The sequence below is a fragment of the Prionailurus bengalensis genome, chromosome C1, assembly GCF_016509475.1.
Source record: "Prionailurus bengalensis isolate Pbe53 chromosome C1, Fcat_Pben_1.1_paternal_pri, whole genome shotgun sequence".
Classification (NCBI taxonomy): Eukaryota; Metazoa; Chordata; class Mammalia; order Carnivora; family Felidae; genus Prionailurus; species Prionailurus bengalensis.
This window is the reverse complement of record NC_057345.1, coordinates 159,315,496-159,330,528: the sequence shown is the minus strand read 5'-3', so window position 1 is coordinate 159,330,528 and position 15,033 is coordinate 159,315,496. Positions and strand designations below refer to the sequence as shown.

The 15,033-nt window shown below is 36.0% G+C and overlaps 1 protein-coding gene across 1 annotated transcript in view; it reads left to right on the top strand.

Annotated features, from left to right (window-relative positions):
* The window catches only part of CFAP210 (cilia and flagella associated protein 210), a 36,488-nt gene that overhangs the window by 13,482 nt on the left and 7,973 nt on the right, over positions 1 to 15,033 (top strand). Inside the window, exons 5-8 of the mRNA XM_043576986.1 lie at positions 4,744 to 4,900; positions 6,950 to 7,089; positions 9,398 to 9,590; positions 10,300 to 10,464. Coding sequence (XP_043432921.1) covers positions 4,744 to 4,900; positions 6,950 to 7,089; positions 9,398 to 9,590; positions 10,300 to 10,464 — 655 coding nt within the window. The remainder of the gene's footprint in view (positions 1 to 4,743; positions 4,901 to 6,949; positions 7,090 to 9,397; positions 9,591 to 10,299; positions 10,465 to 15,033) is intronic.

Below are 15,033 nucleotides of genomic sequence, written 5' to 3'. Positions count from 1 at the left end.
CACAGGATCTCCTTTCCATGTGGTCTTTGGCAATAGATTAGAAGTTCCAGCAGGTTTAATGCTTGTTTGGGTTGTTTGTTTGGTTTATCTTCAGTGCAGTCTAGGAGATGTTGACCAGGTTCTGAGGTCAGCATAAATTCCTTTCCTTTTCATGGTACACTCTGTCTTTGTGGATGATGGCCAAGTATTACTTATCCTCATTGCGTTCTCAAGTGCCCTGTTTCTTTGTTGAAATCTCTTGGAAACTCAAGCATATAGCTAAGACTTGGCTTTATTCAGTTTCTTGTAGTGGTGTAGAATTTCTTCTGTTCTGCTGATTGCTTTCTGGGGAGTTAGGAGGGAAAGATATTTGACACGTGGGCTTGGGTTCCCAATTTGGTTCCAGAAGTCTTATGTCTTAAATTTATTAAGAAACATTCAATTCTGTAATTGAAAACAACAAAGGAAAATGCAAATCTATTTATTATAAATGGTTTTTTAAGTATACAAATTCACAAAATTATCACCAGTGATATTCTGTTGAATGTTGGTTCATGTATCAGCTTTATACAACTCAGAATGCATGGCACTTAAAGTACTGTTAGGAATGGTAATCAGCCCATAAAAAGCCTCTTTAAGCTAACAATAGAACTGGAATACTAACACTGGTATTGATCTGAGTGGATACAGAGGACCATGTGGTAGAAAAAGAGAAAAGAAGGAAAGTTTTCTTCCTGCTTTCTTGAATGATAAGAGTCTATTCAGGGGAAAATTTTTTTAAGATAGGCTACTCATTTATTAGTAAATTCAGTTATCCAGTCATCCATTCATTTTTATAAACATTTATCGGACAATCTCCACTTGCCAGCCACTATTCTAGTAACTGAGACTGTGAAGATGAATGCAATTGTCTTTTTTCTTAAAAAGTTCACAATCTGGGGAGGAGGTATAAACATGGAACAAATAATTATGGCATGATAGTAGATATCTTGATGAGTATACATACAGGATGTGTGGAAGCATATAAAATGGACATCTCAGTTCATACTGAATTATGAAAACTGAATAGGAATAAGTCATGCGAAAAGGAAATGGAGAAGTATTTTAAGGAGAGGGAATAACATGGGTGAAGGGCCAGAAGTTAGTTAGAGTGTGGTGTATTTGGGTAACTACAAGTAGTCAAGATGACTATAGTAAGAGGGCAAAGAGGGCAATGTTAAAGATGAGATTGGAAAGAGGCAAGGGCCAGGTCATGTGTGCCTTGTAGGCCAAAATTTGTAATGACTTTCCACTTTGAACAAAGACCATATTTTAACACACCCAAAAAAAGGAAATTGGAGGATATCAAGAGGCAAGACTCTTTTGAATGCCCTATTAATTGTATTACCAAGTGCTATTCAGGTATTACCTGGTGGTGGTTTAAAATATGTACACACATTCTTTGATACTCCTCTCTTCAGAGGATGGAGTCTAATTCCTTCCTCACTCGAGTGCAGGCTATACAGAGTAACTCATTTCCAATGAAGAGAATGAGTAGAAATGATGATGTGTGACATTCTGAGAGAGATTAGCATATAAAAGGCATTGTGGCTTCCTCCTTCCTATCTTGGATCACTCATTCCTGAGGATGCCATGATGTAAGGACACTCAAGCAGCTCTATGGAGAGGTCTATGTAGCAAGGAGCTGAGGCCTCATGTCAAGAGATATGTAAAAATGGGTTCTCCAGCCTGAGTCAAGCCTTTAAATGACTACTGCTCCAATTAACATCTTGACTGCAACCTCTGGAGAACTACCTAGCTAAGCCACTCCCAGATTCCTGAATCTCAGAAATGGTATGAGATAGTAAACATTTATTGTTTTAGTCCACTAAGTTTGGGGGTAATTACTTAGTAATGGTTAACCAAAACACACTGTACAGCTGCTGCCCTGTGCCTGAAAGTGAGATTTTTCACACATTTTTAGAACAACCTCTAAGCTGTAGACCTAGTCATTCTATTCCATTTTTGGGCTTTGAGCAGTGTAAGAATCTGCCTGTGGCTCACAGCCCAGTGGGCATAATGAGGATGGGGCAAATGAGGGACTCTAGTGACACCAAAATCCCCACATGGAGGGATTTTGACCAAGAACCTTAAACATAATTATTGAAAAGAAATTTAACAGTATCTGTAGATACTGCATATAATTCTGTTTCCTTCTAGGTAAGCCTTTCTCTAGGAAGGGGCCTGTAGAACTTGCTTAAGAACAACTCAGTTCCTATTAATCTCATCAACTTCCCAGAAGAAGGGAAAATCATTACAGGATAGTTTGCTTGACTTTCCCCTGGATAAGATCATCTAGGGAAAAAGCAAAGAGAAAGGAGGGCTTAAGTGATCACATCCTACTGATTAAAATTCCTATGGATTAAAAACACACCCTAAATCTAAGAACTTACAAATTTATAACTCCAGTCCAGACCACTCCTTTGGGTCCCAGCTTCACATACAACTGCCTTTAAGACATCCTCCATTTTGATGTCTCATAGATATCTCAAATTTAAAATGTCTAGCAGGAAAGTATTTATTCACCACCCCCACAGTGGACATTCTAGTGACACCCTTATCTAACCCTCAGTTGTCCAAATCAGAAACCTAGAAATACACCTTGATTCTTCATGTTCCTTTATTTCCCACATCAAATCTATCAGCAATTCATGTTGAATTTTTTCTCCAAAATGAATCTTAAAGTTACTGCTGTCATCTTAGTCCTCATGTCCCATGAATTATTGTGTCAACCTCTTAACTGGCCTACTATTCTCTCTTCCTAACCCCTTCTTTCATCATCCAGAGAGATTTTATTAAAAATTGATCATATTGTGGCAGCTGGGGCTCAGTTGGTTAAGTGTCCAACTCTTGATTTTAACTCAGGTCATGATCTCACAGTTTGTGAGTTTGAGTCCCACATCTGGCTCTGTGCTGGCAGCATGGAGCCTGCTTGGGATTCTTTCTCCTTCTCTCTTGGCTCCCCGACCCTCTCAAAATAAATAAACTTAAAAAAAAATGATCATATTGTTCTCCTACCTAAAACTTTTCAATAGCTTTCCATTCATTTAAAATAAAATGGAGGGGTGCCTAGGTGGCTCAGTAGGTTAAGCATCAGACTTCAGCTCAGGTCATGATCTCACAGTGGTGAGCTCCTGCTTTTGGGTAAGCTCAAGTCCCCCTTTTGGGTGAGCTCTAGCCCCACTCCAGGATCCACACTCTCCATCCCTTCCTGCATCTGGTGGGATTCTCTCTCTCCCCTCTCTCTGCGCCTCGTTCACTCGTGCTCTCTCTCAAAAATATAAACAAACAAATAAAATGGAAACTTGACCATCTCCTGCTAAGCCTCATGTGATCTAGCTGCATCTTCTAAACCTCCTTTCCTACCACTCCGTCCCCTTAGTTACTGTGTTTCTGTCATACTGATCTTCCAGGTCTTGAGCACCTGTCAAACTTTTGCTTGCCTCGGGGCCTTCCCACATATTTTTCCTTCTGTATGGAATTTTGTTCTACCATTCTTCACCTGTAGACTTCTCACCAGCTCAAAGAATCTTCTTTGCTTCTAAGAATTCTAACGAACTAAACAATAAAATATTTTTGAAAATTAATATTTTTAGGGCAATCGTAAACCTGGTTTAGCTGTAGACAACAATGACTTTTTTCTTAGCTCCTCCTCAGGAAAATGATTGTGGCTCCAAAGCTGCTTACTCTGTACAGATGAATCAACTGGGAATCTCCTGTCCTCCATTGGCTTAATAATACCAAAGTGAACTTACCATCTTATTTAACTGTGTAGTCCTCCACGGCACGGGGAACGGAATTTTCCCTTCTGAAGATGAGTGATAAGATTCCAAGAAAATATTCTTTTGGATCAGGTGCATTTGAAAGGTTTATTCCTCAATATTTTTGTCTAAGTGTATTATTGATCTTCCCTGTGCCTACCTTTCAGGAAGAAAAAAAAAATAGAGACAGCAGATAAAGAATGGTGGTAGAGTAGCCTGCACACTTGATTGACTGACAAGAATGCATGAGCAAGTAGACTAGACATCTTAGGCTGAACAGCCTTGTCAGTATGCAGAGGATTAATTGCCAGATGGGGGCACTCAGAGTCTGCAATAAAGTACTGATTGTGATAGGGCTGGGAAGGTGGGTTAAAGAGGTAGAGCTAGAGCTAAATCTCACAGATCACAGCCTTGCAGTAAGGAAGCTGTTCCAGGATCTCTGCAGAACTCACACATAAGCCCTGTGTGGCTTACCGCTCAGAAGGCACTATAGCTAGTGGATGTGGACTAGAGAAAAGTGGCTAGTTGGGTAAGGAAACCCATTTCCTGAGAGGCTAGACCCATAGGTTAGGTACCATTGTCTAGTGCTGACTACTGAGAAACACTAGGGATTAAGGACTTTTCTGTAAAATAATGTCACTATTCCACTATACTGTCATTCAATTAACTTGAACATTCAATTAACTTGAACATTCAAATGTTCAAAGGACCATTTGAATCTAGTGTAGGACTTAATTTTGGTCAGCAATGAAACAAATTTCAGAGAAAGGAAAATATTGGCAATCTTAGCAAGATTGGATTTGGCTTTCATCACTGCTCTTTATATATTCCCTTCTTGTCCTCAAAGAAATTCACTAGTTTCCCCACAACTTCACATCATCCCAGGGTGGAATCTCACTCATGTATTCAAAATATAACCTATTTTTCTGCTTTGCTGTCAATTATAGTTATTCTTTTGCTTTAGAATAAAGGAACATGAAGAGGAAGAAGAAAGAAGGAGAAAACATGAAGAAAAGGATGCAGAGGAAATAAGGCGACAGAATTCATTACATGAAATAGAAATGAGGAAAAAACTAGAAAAGAGAAAAGAAGAGATAAATGAAAGCAGAAGGCTGTTTTTTGTAAGTTGAAAATATATATCTCTTCAAAAAATGTATAATTTCCAATGCCTAACTTTTAACGTATTTTTTATCAATAATAAGGTTGAAAACAAGTTGCTATTGAATTGGGTTTTTAAGTATATTTTGGGGGCGGCTACATTTGCTATGAAATTATGTGGATGTGCTCTCATGAATGAACAAGAAAGAGAAAAGAGAATGAGACTTTCTTTCAAGTGAATGCATTTTCTTTTTTTTTTTTTTTTAATTTTTTTTTTCCAACATTTATTTATTTTGGGGACAGAGAGAGACAGAGCATGAACAGGGGAGGGGCAGAGAGAGAGGGAGACACAGTAAAATAATTGTGTTACAATTATAGCTAAATCATTATCATTATTATATAAATATTGTTCTCTGAAGAGCCAAACAGTATATACTATGATTATATTTCTTTGCTTGCATAAATGTTTTTCTGTGATTAAAATAATTGTGTATTTATTTGCTTTGATGGCTGTACACCATGTTTTTTCCCACATGTTCCATAAGTTCCGTCAAATGTATATTGATGTTAGTTTTCAAATATTCATCTAAATAATATCAAATTATCTACATTATTGTTTTTTTTTTTTTTAGAGCTCCCCCATCCAGAGTTCTCCATCCTTCTCCTTCTGGGCTGCTTGCCCTCTAGGCCTCCTGCCCAGAAGTCATTCTGGCACTTCCTTGGGTTACTTTCTTGGGCTGAGGTTCCCATATCCTGAATCACATGCCTTCCTCTTTCTTGGTTTCCTTCTCCATCTTGCTGAAATATATCTTCAAGTAACCTCCTAACAAAGGGTATACAGGTCAATTTAAAAAATTCTTATCTGAAAAGGTTATCATTTGAAATCACATTTGCTTTATAGTTTGACTAGATATAGAATTCTGGTTCAGAATTCAGCATTTTATATTCATAGTTTCATAATCATCTGGCTTCCAGTATAGCTATTGAGAAGTATGATGTCATTTAGAGTCTTCAGCCTATTTATGTGATCCGTTGTGTTTTACTTTTTTCTCTCTCTCTTTCTGAAAGATTTCTGGGTCTTTATGTCTGCAGCTCTAAAATTTCACAGTAACATACTTTGGTACAGTTCTTTTTCACTAGTTTCACAGTGATCAAGTCTGGCAGGGGAATTAGGAATACAGGCAAATAGACAATGGATGGGGAAGGAAGAACACTTTACACTTGTATCTTGGGGTTTGTTTTGTTTTTTTGTTTGTTATTTTAGAGAGAGTACGAGTGGGGGAGAGGGCCAGAGGGAGGGAGGGAGAGAGAGAGAGAGAGAGAGAGAGAGAGAGAATCTTAAGCCAGCTCCTCGCTCAGCACGGAGGTCCACATGGGGCTTGATTCCACGACCCTGGATCATGACCTGAGCCGAAATCAAGAGTTGGTCACTCAACCGACTGAGTCACCCAGGTGCCCCTGCATTGTGTATCTTTTAAATATTTTTGTGTACCATATGATTGTATTAGCTATTTAAACATTAAATGAAAATTGTATATATTTAATGTATTTTTTCTGATTATAAAATTATTTTTAATTACATATTTTAAGGAAATATTTGAAAGGAAATACAGAAAAGCATTAAGATGAAAAGTAACCTATATAATCTCATACCACAGAGATAACTATTAACATTTGATTCATTTCTTCCAGTTATATATATGTTACAAACTTACATCTGCATATGTGTATAAAACTGAAATTGCTATGTAGTATTTTATATTCTCCTTTCCCCCCACTTGCCCATTATATTGTTTGTATCTTCCCATGTCATTGAGAGTATAATTTACTTAGCCATTTCTTCATTATTAAAGATTGAGATTGTTTACAATTTTTCACTCTTATAAGTAACTTTGAGATAAAGCACATGGTGCATAAAACTTAATGCACATCTCTGATTATTTCTTTGGGATAAGTTCCTGAGAGAGAAATAACTGAGTCACAAACTGTGGCCATTTGACAAGTTTTTGTTAGATATTCGTATGTTGAAACATATTTCTGTGATAGGATAATACACATTTTTTTCCCTCAAGGAACATGTGAATGATAAAAATATCATCAAGGCTGTGGAACGGCAGCAGCAAGAGGAGGAGGATGAAAAGATCAGAAAATTTATCAAAGCAAAAAAGCGTCTTATGCAAATAGGGAAAGAAAAAGAAGCTGAAACACACAGGTAAGCTTTTAAAAATAACTTATGTAACTAAGTACTGTCTGAAATTATTATAAATCAGAAGTTGGAATATGAGAGTAATTTTTAAGAATAAGTCTTGTTATTTTATATATGACTAGGGCATTCAGTGACATGATGATATCAACTGCAGCATGTGAGTTAGGGTTCCCTTGGAATATCAAGGAAATCAATCTGGTAGATGATTGGAAATAGTGGAAATCTCTGCTGTGGGAGAGGGATTTGAGCTGGAGATGGCTTTGTGAGCCACTGATATAGAAGTGGTAGTTAGAACTGTGGATACAGATGAGTTTACTTATGGTGAGTAGGTAAAAAATGAAGGTCCCTAGAGAAGTCCATATTTAAGGGTCAAATGGAGAAAGAAGATAATGTGGAGACCAAAGAATAGTTTTCAGAGATTGGAAGAAAACCAGAGAAACAAGAAAGGAAAGTTTCAATAAGAAGACAGCAGTCATTGGTGTTAGATCAATAGAGGGATTAAATGAGATTTTACAAATGAAATGTTCATCAGATAGGGAGACCACTGCTCACCTTAGTGAGAAGTTTGAGATGAGATGAGGGAGAGCAGGAGGCCAGTTGCAGTACATCCTGTTTCTGTCTAGATCTACTTTTCCCTTGTGCAAACTGTTCTGATGGCTTTACATCACATGTATTTATTGAGGCCCATGAGGCTCTCCTAATTCCCAGCTGCCTCAGCCTCATCACTCAGACTTCATCTCATACTGTCCTCTCCTTTGTTGCCTCTTAATCACTCACACTGAACTCCTGTACCCTCTCTGAGGAATGCTCACCTTTAACTCTTTCAGATCATTATTCTGAAATATAGGGCCTTCATATAAGGCCTTCTTATTGAGGCCTTCCGTGACTACCTAAGTTAAAATTACAGCTCCACTCTCCACATTGCTTACCTGTTTAGGTAACCTGTTTAGGTTGCTTTCTTTTGCCTCATTGTGTGATATGGCACTATTTTAACTACTTACTTGGTTTACTCTCTGTCTACCCCAGCTATAATGAAAGTTCTATGAAAGCAGAGATTTTTAAGGTTTTTTTACTATTATGTCCCCAGCACCTGGAATAGAGTCTGGAGTATAGTAGGCAATCAATAAAAGTGTTTAGAGTATTGTTTTTGAAAGCCTAGATGAAGTGTCACTTTTTCCATGAAACCTTTTTTTCTCATCTGCCTATATCACTTTCTAGCTCTCTCATGGCACGTATCACCCTTTGCCTTGTATAGTTATTTGCATAAATGTCTTTTCTCCACTTTAGATTATAATTTCCTTGGGATATGCACTGTGTTCTTTCTTACCATTTCTCCCACATTTCTTTGCAAACTCACGCAATTATTTAGTAAATCTGTCATATCTAAATTTAAAAGTATTTTTCACCCAATCTTATATGAAAATACCCCTATTCCTTTAACAAATACCTAGTTATTGTTGAATGTGTCAGGCACCATGCTTGGCTCTGAATTACAAGACTTACCTCGTCTCTGACCTCAGGAATCTCCCAGTATGAAAGGAGAGTTGTTTATCTTCATATGAATAGATGAAGTCAATAAGGTGCTATGAATAAATTGTAAACAGGATATAGTAATAGGATGGATTTCTTCAAGAGTTTGATAATTCTTACTAGTTATTTTTGAGATTTCATTTAAAGAAATGTTGGGGTGCCTGGGTGGCTCGGTCGGTTGGGCGTCCAACTTAGGCTCAGGTCATGATCTCACAGTCCATGAGTTCGAGCCCCGCGTCGGGCTCTGTGCTGTCAGTTCAGAGCCTGGATCCTGCTTCAGATTCTGTATCTCCCTCTCTCCCTGCCCCTCCTCCACTCACACTCTGTCTTTCTCTATCAAAAAATGAATAAACGTTAAAAAAAATTTAAAAAAATAAACAAATGCCTTTGATTTATTTTATAACCTAAGCCTCCAGTGTTCAAGTAAGGGTATCTGATAACTTTTGAAAAAATTTTCATTGTGAGAATTTTAACACTTTATTTCCTGGACACACACACATGCACACACACAAGATATTACATACATTCCTCCCTTTGGATTTTTAAAATATCTTTTCTAAAATATTTTTATTCTTAAAAAAATAATAAAATAAAATAAACTTTATTCTAAAAATAAAGTATTAAAATTAGTTTCCACTTAAAATAATTAGTACATATAAAGAGCAATGGGGCTCCATTTAGTCTTGTAAAAGACTATAAAATATATGATTTCTAATAAAATTATATTGGCTTCAAAACAAATCTATTCATGAAGATTTAACAAGTGCGGGTTATTTTGTTATAGGCTAATGGAAGAAAGGAGAGAAAGAATAAATAACTTCCTGAGTGAACTAATGAAAGAGAAACTCGACAATGAAGATTTGATTATTGCTAGAGATACTGCAGAAGCTGAGGCTGAACGGGAAAAAAGAGAAAGAGAAAAATATGAAAAAAACAAGGCAGAATTAAAAGCGATTGAAGAACATAGAGCTGTTGTGGTAAGCAATTAAATTATAACAAATAAAAATAAAAAACAACAACAACAAATGTAAGCCCTTTCCATTGTAATTTCCACTCCCTCTGCCTCTCTGACAAAAAAAAACTAGCAAAGATTTGGAAAACAATGTATGAATTACCTGCCTATATTCTTGAAATCAAACTATGTTTACTTGCTAGCAGAATATCACGATAATCAATTACAAATAAGATATTGATAGATACAAAGATAGATGCTTCTGTTTCAGAACCATCTGAAATGCAAAAATTGTTATTCACTTAATATACATTTGAATGTTTTTAAGACAAACCAAGTAAAAATCACTCTATTGCATTTCTGTATTTGATCTTTCAGATAATCCTTATCTCCTACAAAATTGACTGTCATAACATTTCATTTGGATAGTTTATAGACATTGTAGCAATTAATTTTTTACCTACAAATATTCCTTTACCTTGAGAAGCTCTTGCCATCTGTTTCTCTATTTTATTTTTTTAAACCACCAATGTTACTCAAGTTTTCAGTGTTTTCTGTTATTGGAGAAATAGAAGAAAACTGGCCTTGTGGGAACCAGCCCAGGTGCATGTAAATTTTCCACTCTTGCGTTGCTCCTGGCTGGCTTTCTGCTTGGAGCTTTCTAACTCTGTGCTTTATTAGAGAGAACTGGTTGATAAAAACTTTTTTTTTTTCCTTTACCTTTTAACATCTAGATGAAAAATAAAGAGGAAGAAGAAAGGCAGAGAAAACTAGAGGCTAAAAAACAATTGCTGGCTATCATGAAAGCAGATCAGATTTTCCAGGAGCATGAAAAGGAGAAAAAACGCAAAGCTGATAAGGAACATCAAAAAGTTCGAGATGCTCATATTCAGCAAATGGTAATTATTCTTAAATGTTTATACTTATCTTAGCAATAAATATGTAATGTAGAGTTCATGCTAGTTTTCTGTTTCCCAGGTGGTTTATTTTATCAAATAAGATCAGGTGATCATTATGATTATGACACAATAAAATATATAAAAAATGTGAAGAGTTAGTTTCTGTTTTTATCTGTACTGAAGTTCCCATACTAAGTTTACGTCTTTTGCACAACTATTTTTCTTTAGTGTCTATTGTGCTTTAGTAAATATTAAAGAAAATGCAAATGCATATGGCAGGTCATAATGCTTATGTTCTTTTAGTTTTTCCCCTCTTTATAACTGTAACCCAGAGATTATGTTGACTGAGATCTCATAGATTTCAGAGTTGGGGTGAATAGGGGTACCAGAGATTTTAGAATATGTGTAGAGGACCTGGCATCCAATCATTTATGACTTAAACTGTTTTCCAAAATGGCTATACCATTTTCCATTCCTACCAGCAACATATGCGAGGATAAGTTGTTCCACATCCTCATCAACACTTAGTATCATTATCCTTTAATTTTAACTACTTATAGTGTAGTGATATCTCATGGTTTTGTTTTGCATTTCCTTAGTGACTAAGATTTTGAAGGTCTTTATACATCCTTCATAGCCATTTGTGTGCCTTCTTTTGTGAAGTGTCTATTAAAATCTTTTGTGTATTATTCAATTGGGTTTTCTTTTTTTTGTTTTTCTTTAAAGTTTACTTATTTTTGAGAGAGAGTGAGAGCCCGAGCAAGGGAGGGGCAGAGAGAGGGAGAGGGAATCCTAAGCAGACCCAGCACTGTCAGTACAGAGCCTGATGTGGGGCTCAAACTCACAAACTGTGAGATCATGACCCGAGTCAAAACCAAGAGTCAGACGTTTAACCGACTGAGCCACCCAAGTGCCCCTGGATTGTTTGTTTTCTTATCATTGGGTTTTAACATTTTTTTAATATGGTAGAATATACATAAAATTTGCTATTTTATCCATTTTTCAGTGTATAGTTCAGGGCCATCAAGTGCATTTACTATCATCATTATCCATCTCCATAACTTTTTCATCATTCTATGCTGAAACTCTATACCATTAAACAGTAACTTTTCATTCCCCCTTCCTCCCAGTCCCTGGTAACCACTACTCTACTTTCTGTCTCTATGAGTTTGAATATTCCAGGTACCTCATATTAGTGGAATCATGCAATATTTTCCCTTTTGTATCTGTATTATTTTACTTAGCATAATGCCTTCAAGATTCATCCATGGATAATATTCCATTGTATGTACATTTTCTTTATACATACATCCATCAGTGGACATTTGGGTTGTATCCATCTTTTGGCTATTGTGTATAATGCTTCTGTGGTATACAAATACCTGTTGAGTCCTGCTTTTAATTATTTTGTCTATATACACAGAAATAGAATTCCTGGATCATATGATAATTCTAGGTTTAACTTTTTAAAGAACCACCATTCTGTTTTCTATAAAGCTGAACCATTTAACAATTCCCACCATCAATATTCAAGGGTTCTAATTTCTCCAATTCTCAACACTTGTTGTGTTCTGGGTTTGTTGGTTTTGTTGTTGTTTATAATAGCCATTGAAATAGGTTTGAAGTGGTATTTCACTTGTGGTTCTCATTTGCATTTCCCTAATGATTAGTGATGTTGAGCATCTTTTCATGTTTATTGGCCAGTTCTATTCAGCATAGATGGGTTAGCAATAAACCATTTCAGTTTATGTATTTATGGAAATAACTTTGTTTTCATTTCATTGGGTATAAAATTACTGGATATCATTTTCCCCCAGCCCTTTGAATATATTGTTCCAATGTCTTCTGGCCTTCATTGTTTATAATTAGAAATCTACCATTAATCATATTGTTGGTCCCCTAAATGTGATATATCATTTTTCTCTTGCTGGTTTCAAAATTTTCTCTTTATTTTTGGCTTTCAGCAGATTGACAGTTTGATAGTCAACCAATAATGTGGGTGGAGTTCAGTTCAGTTACGTTAAGCCAGTAATGCTGTTACTCCTGCTATATTAAGTTGTGTATGGGTTGAGGATGTTATTTCTAAGAACAGCAAATTCACAGTTTCCCCTGGCTTTTAATCTTTGCTAAGCTCACTGGGGTCTCCTGTGTGAATGTGTAGTTTACCAATTAGTCAAGGATGTTCATAGAGTTTATTATTTCAGTCCTTCTCTACCCATCTCACTTCCAGAAACTCATCCTTAAATTTCTAGCTGTTTTGCTACTCAACCCAAATGAAATCTGCCATCATTGTCCAGCAAACCTGCAAGTTTTCACCACCTGAGCTGAAGAGATAGCAATGGCCCCCAGACAAGAATGCTATAAACTTGCGATTCTTACCTGATTTAGTAGCAGTTTTTCATGAAAACACATTTGTCAAGTAGTTGCCTATACATTGTCACTTAACAGTGCTCTGAAATGGGGATTTTAATAATTTTTAATAATAAGTTTGTTTTTTGTGGAGGCGAAATGGCTAACTTCCTCATGTAGCCATTGCCAGAAGTAGGATCTGCCCAATTATTTTGAAGCAAATCCCAGATATCATTTCATCAACATACATTTCAGTATGTATCTCTAAAACTCAGGGACTCTATAAATTTACACAATCATAATTTCATTATCATGTCTAAATCAATTAATATTCAGTGTTTAAATTTCCTTCAAATTGTCTCATATTTTTTAGTTTGTTGGTTTTGTTTAATTTTTTTTTAAGTATGCTCCACACCCCACGTGAGGTTTAAATTCACAACCCTGAGATCAAGAGTCGCATGCTCTACCAACTGAGCCAGCCAGGCGCCCCTTAGTTTGTTGTTTTAATCAGGATCAAATAAGGTCTGTATATTCTATGTGGTTGATATGTCTTTTAAGTCTCTTTTATCTAACACTCCTCCTCCACCCCTATCCTCTCTTTTTTGTCTTAAGTTCTGCCTTTTTGTCTTTATTGTGTTTGTCTTGCAATTTATTAGTTGGGGCGTTTTACTAGTTGACAGAGTTTCTTGTCTTTTGGAATTACTACAGTCTGGATTTTTATGGTTGAATCCCTGTGATGTAGTTTATTATGTTCCCTGCATTTCAGATACAATTTAGTTTGGGTCAGATTCAGGTTCAAATCTTTTGGTGAAAATTCTTAGGTGGTGTTAATTCCATCAGAAGGCACTTAATGACTGTTGTCATTTTCTGTGACATGAACAGCCTTTGATGATCATTGCTTGATCTCTTAGTTCACGAGGTGGCAAGACATTGATATTCTCTCGTTTCTTCTTACTCATATGCTCAAGTCATCAAAGAACTTTTCAGGATCAACAATTTGGCATCCCTGAGGTACATTTTTTAAAGACAGGATAAATGCTTGATAATTTCCCTTTATTTTCCAGTATTCAAAATAATTAGTTCTCTAGCATCCTCTAAAGATGCTTATTACTTTAGCCCCATCTGTTATAATTTTTAGGATTGTAAAACAATATTTTTGAAGTTTCTTTATAAATCTATTTATGCTTAATGCATATCAAAATTGAGGCATCAATCTTATGATCCATTATGGTAATCCTTCACTTCCATTGTCACTTCCTTTCTGTACTTCCTTAATGTCTTTCTACAAATTGCTGCCAAACGAACATATCCTAATTTCCCTGCAAGTTCCCAAATTATAGCATTTTACATTTTATGAGAGTGTTTTTGTGCTTTTGTTTCTCAATCTTTTTGAACATCATTTTCTGCCTTTTCAAACTTTTGATATTGTATATTGTATCACCAATTCAACAAATAGCACATAAAGCCTTTTTTTTAAACATAGAAGACTTCATTTCGAATTGTAGGACTAATAAAAATTTGGTATTTCATATTGTTATGGTTGCTCTATTTCCTTATAAATTTCAATTTATGGTGGATATCACATTTGGGCTACTATTTTATACTGAAGTGTTGGTTACTGATTTAGAAAAATATTTTCATGAATATTAAATATATTTATAAGTAGACAAAAATCACAAGACGTTTGACAAGCTCAGCATTTCTCAAAATGCTAAGACAAAAAGTTTTCAGACTTCATTAAAATATAAACAGTGAGGGGCGCCTGGGTGGCTCAGTCGGTTAAGCGTCCGACTTCAGCTCAGGTCACGATCTCGCGGTGCATGGGTTCGAGCCCCGCGTCGCGCTCTGGGCTGATGGCTCAGAGCCTGGAGCCTGCTTCTGATTATGTGACTCCCTCTGTCTCTGCCCCTCCCCCATTCATGCTCTGTCTCTCTCTCTCTCAAAAATAAACGTTAAAAAAATTTTTTTTAAATATAAACAGTTAAAGGAACAATGCTTTTGCAAATATGAGTTGAAAGAAAAAAAATTGAGATGTTGATAAATTGACTTTTGGTAAATTGCTGAGAGTAACTTACTCCACCCAGTTCCAGATCAATCAACCTACATTGATAAATGCCACTCATTCCAGCTTCAAATTCCTGGGAAAAGAACATGTAATTGTTTTAATTTAGTTCAGATATTCACTGCTGATTTAATCTTATGTGGCTGGATTACATGGTA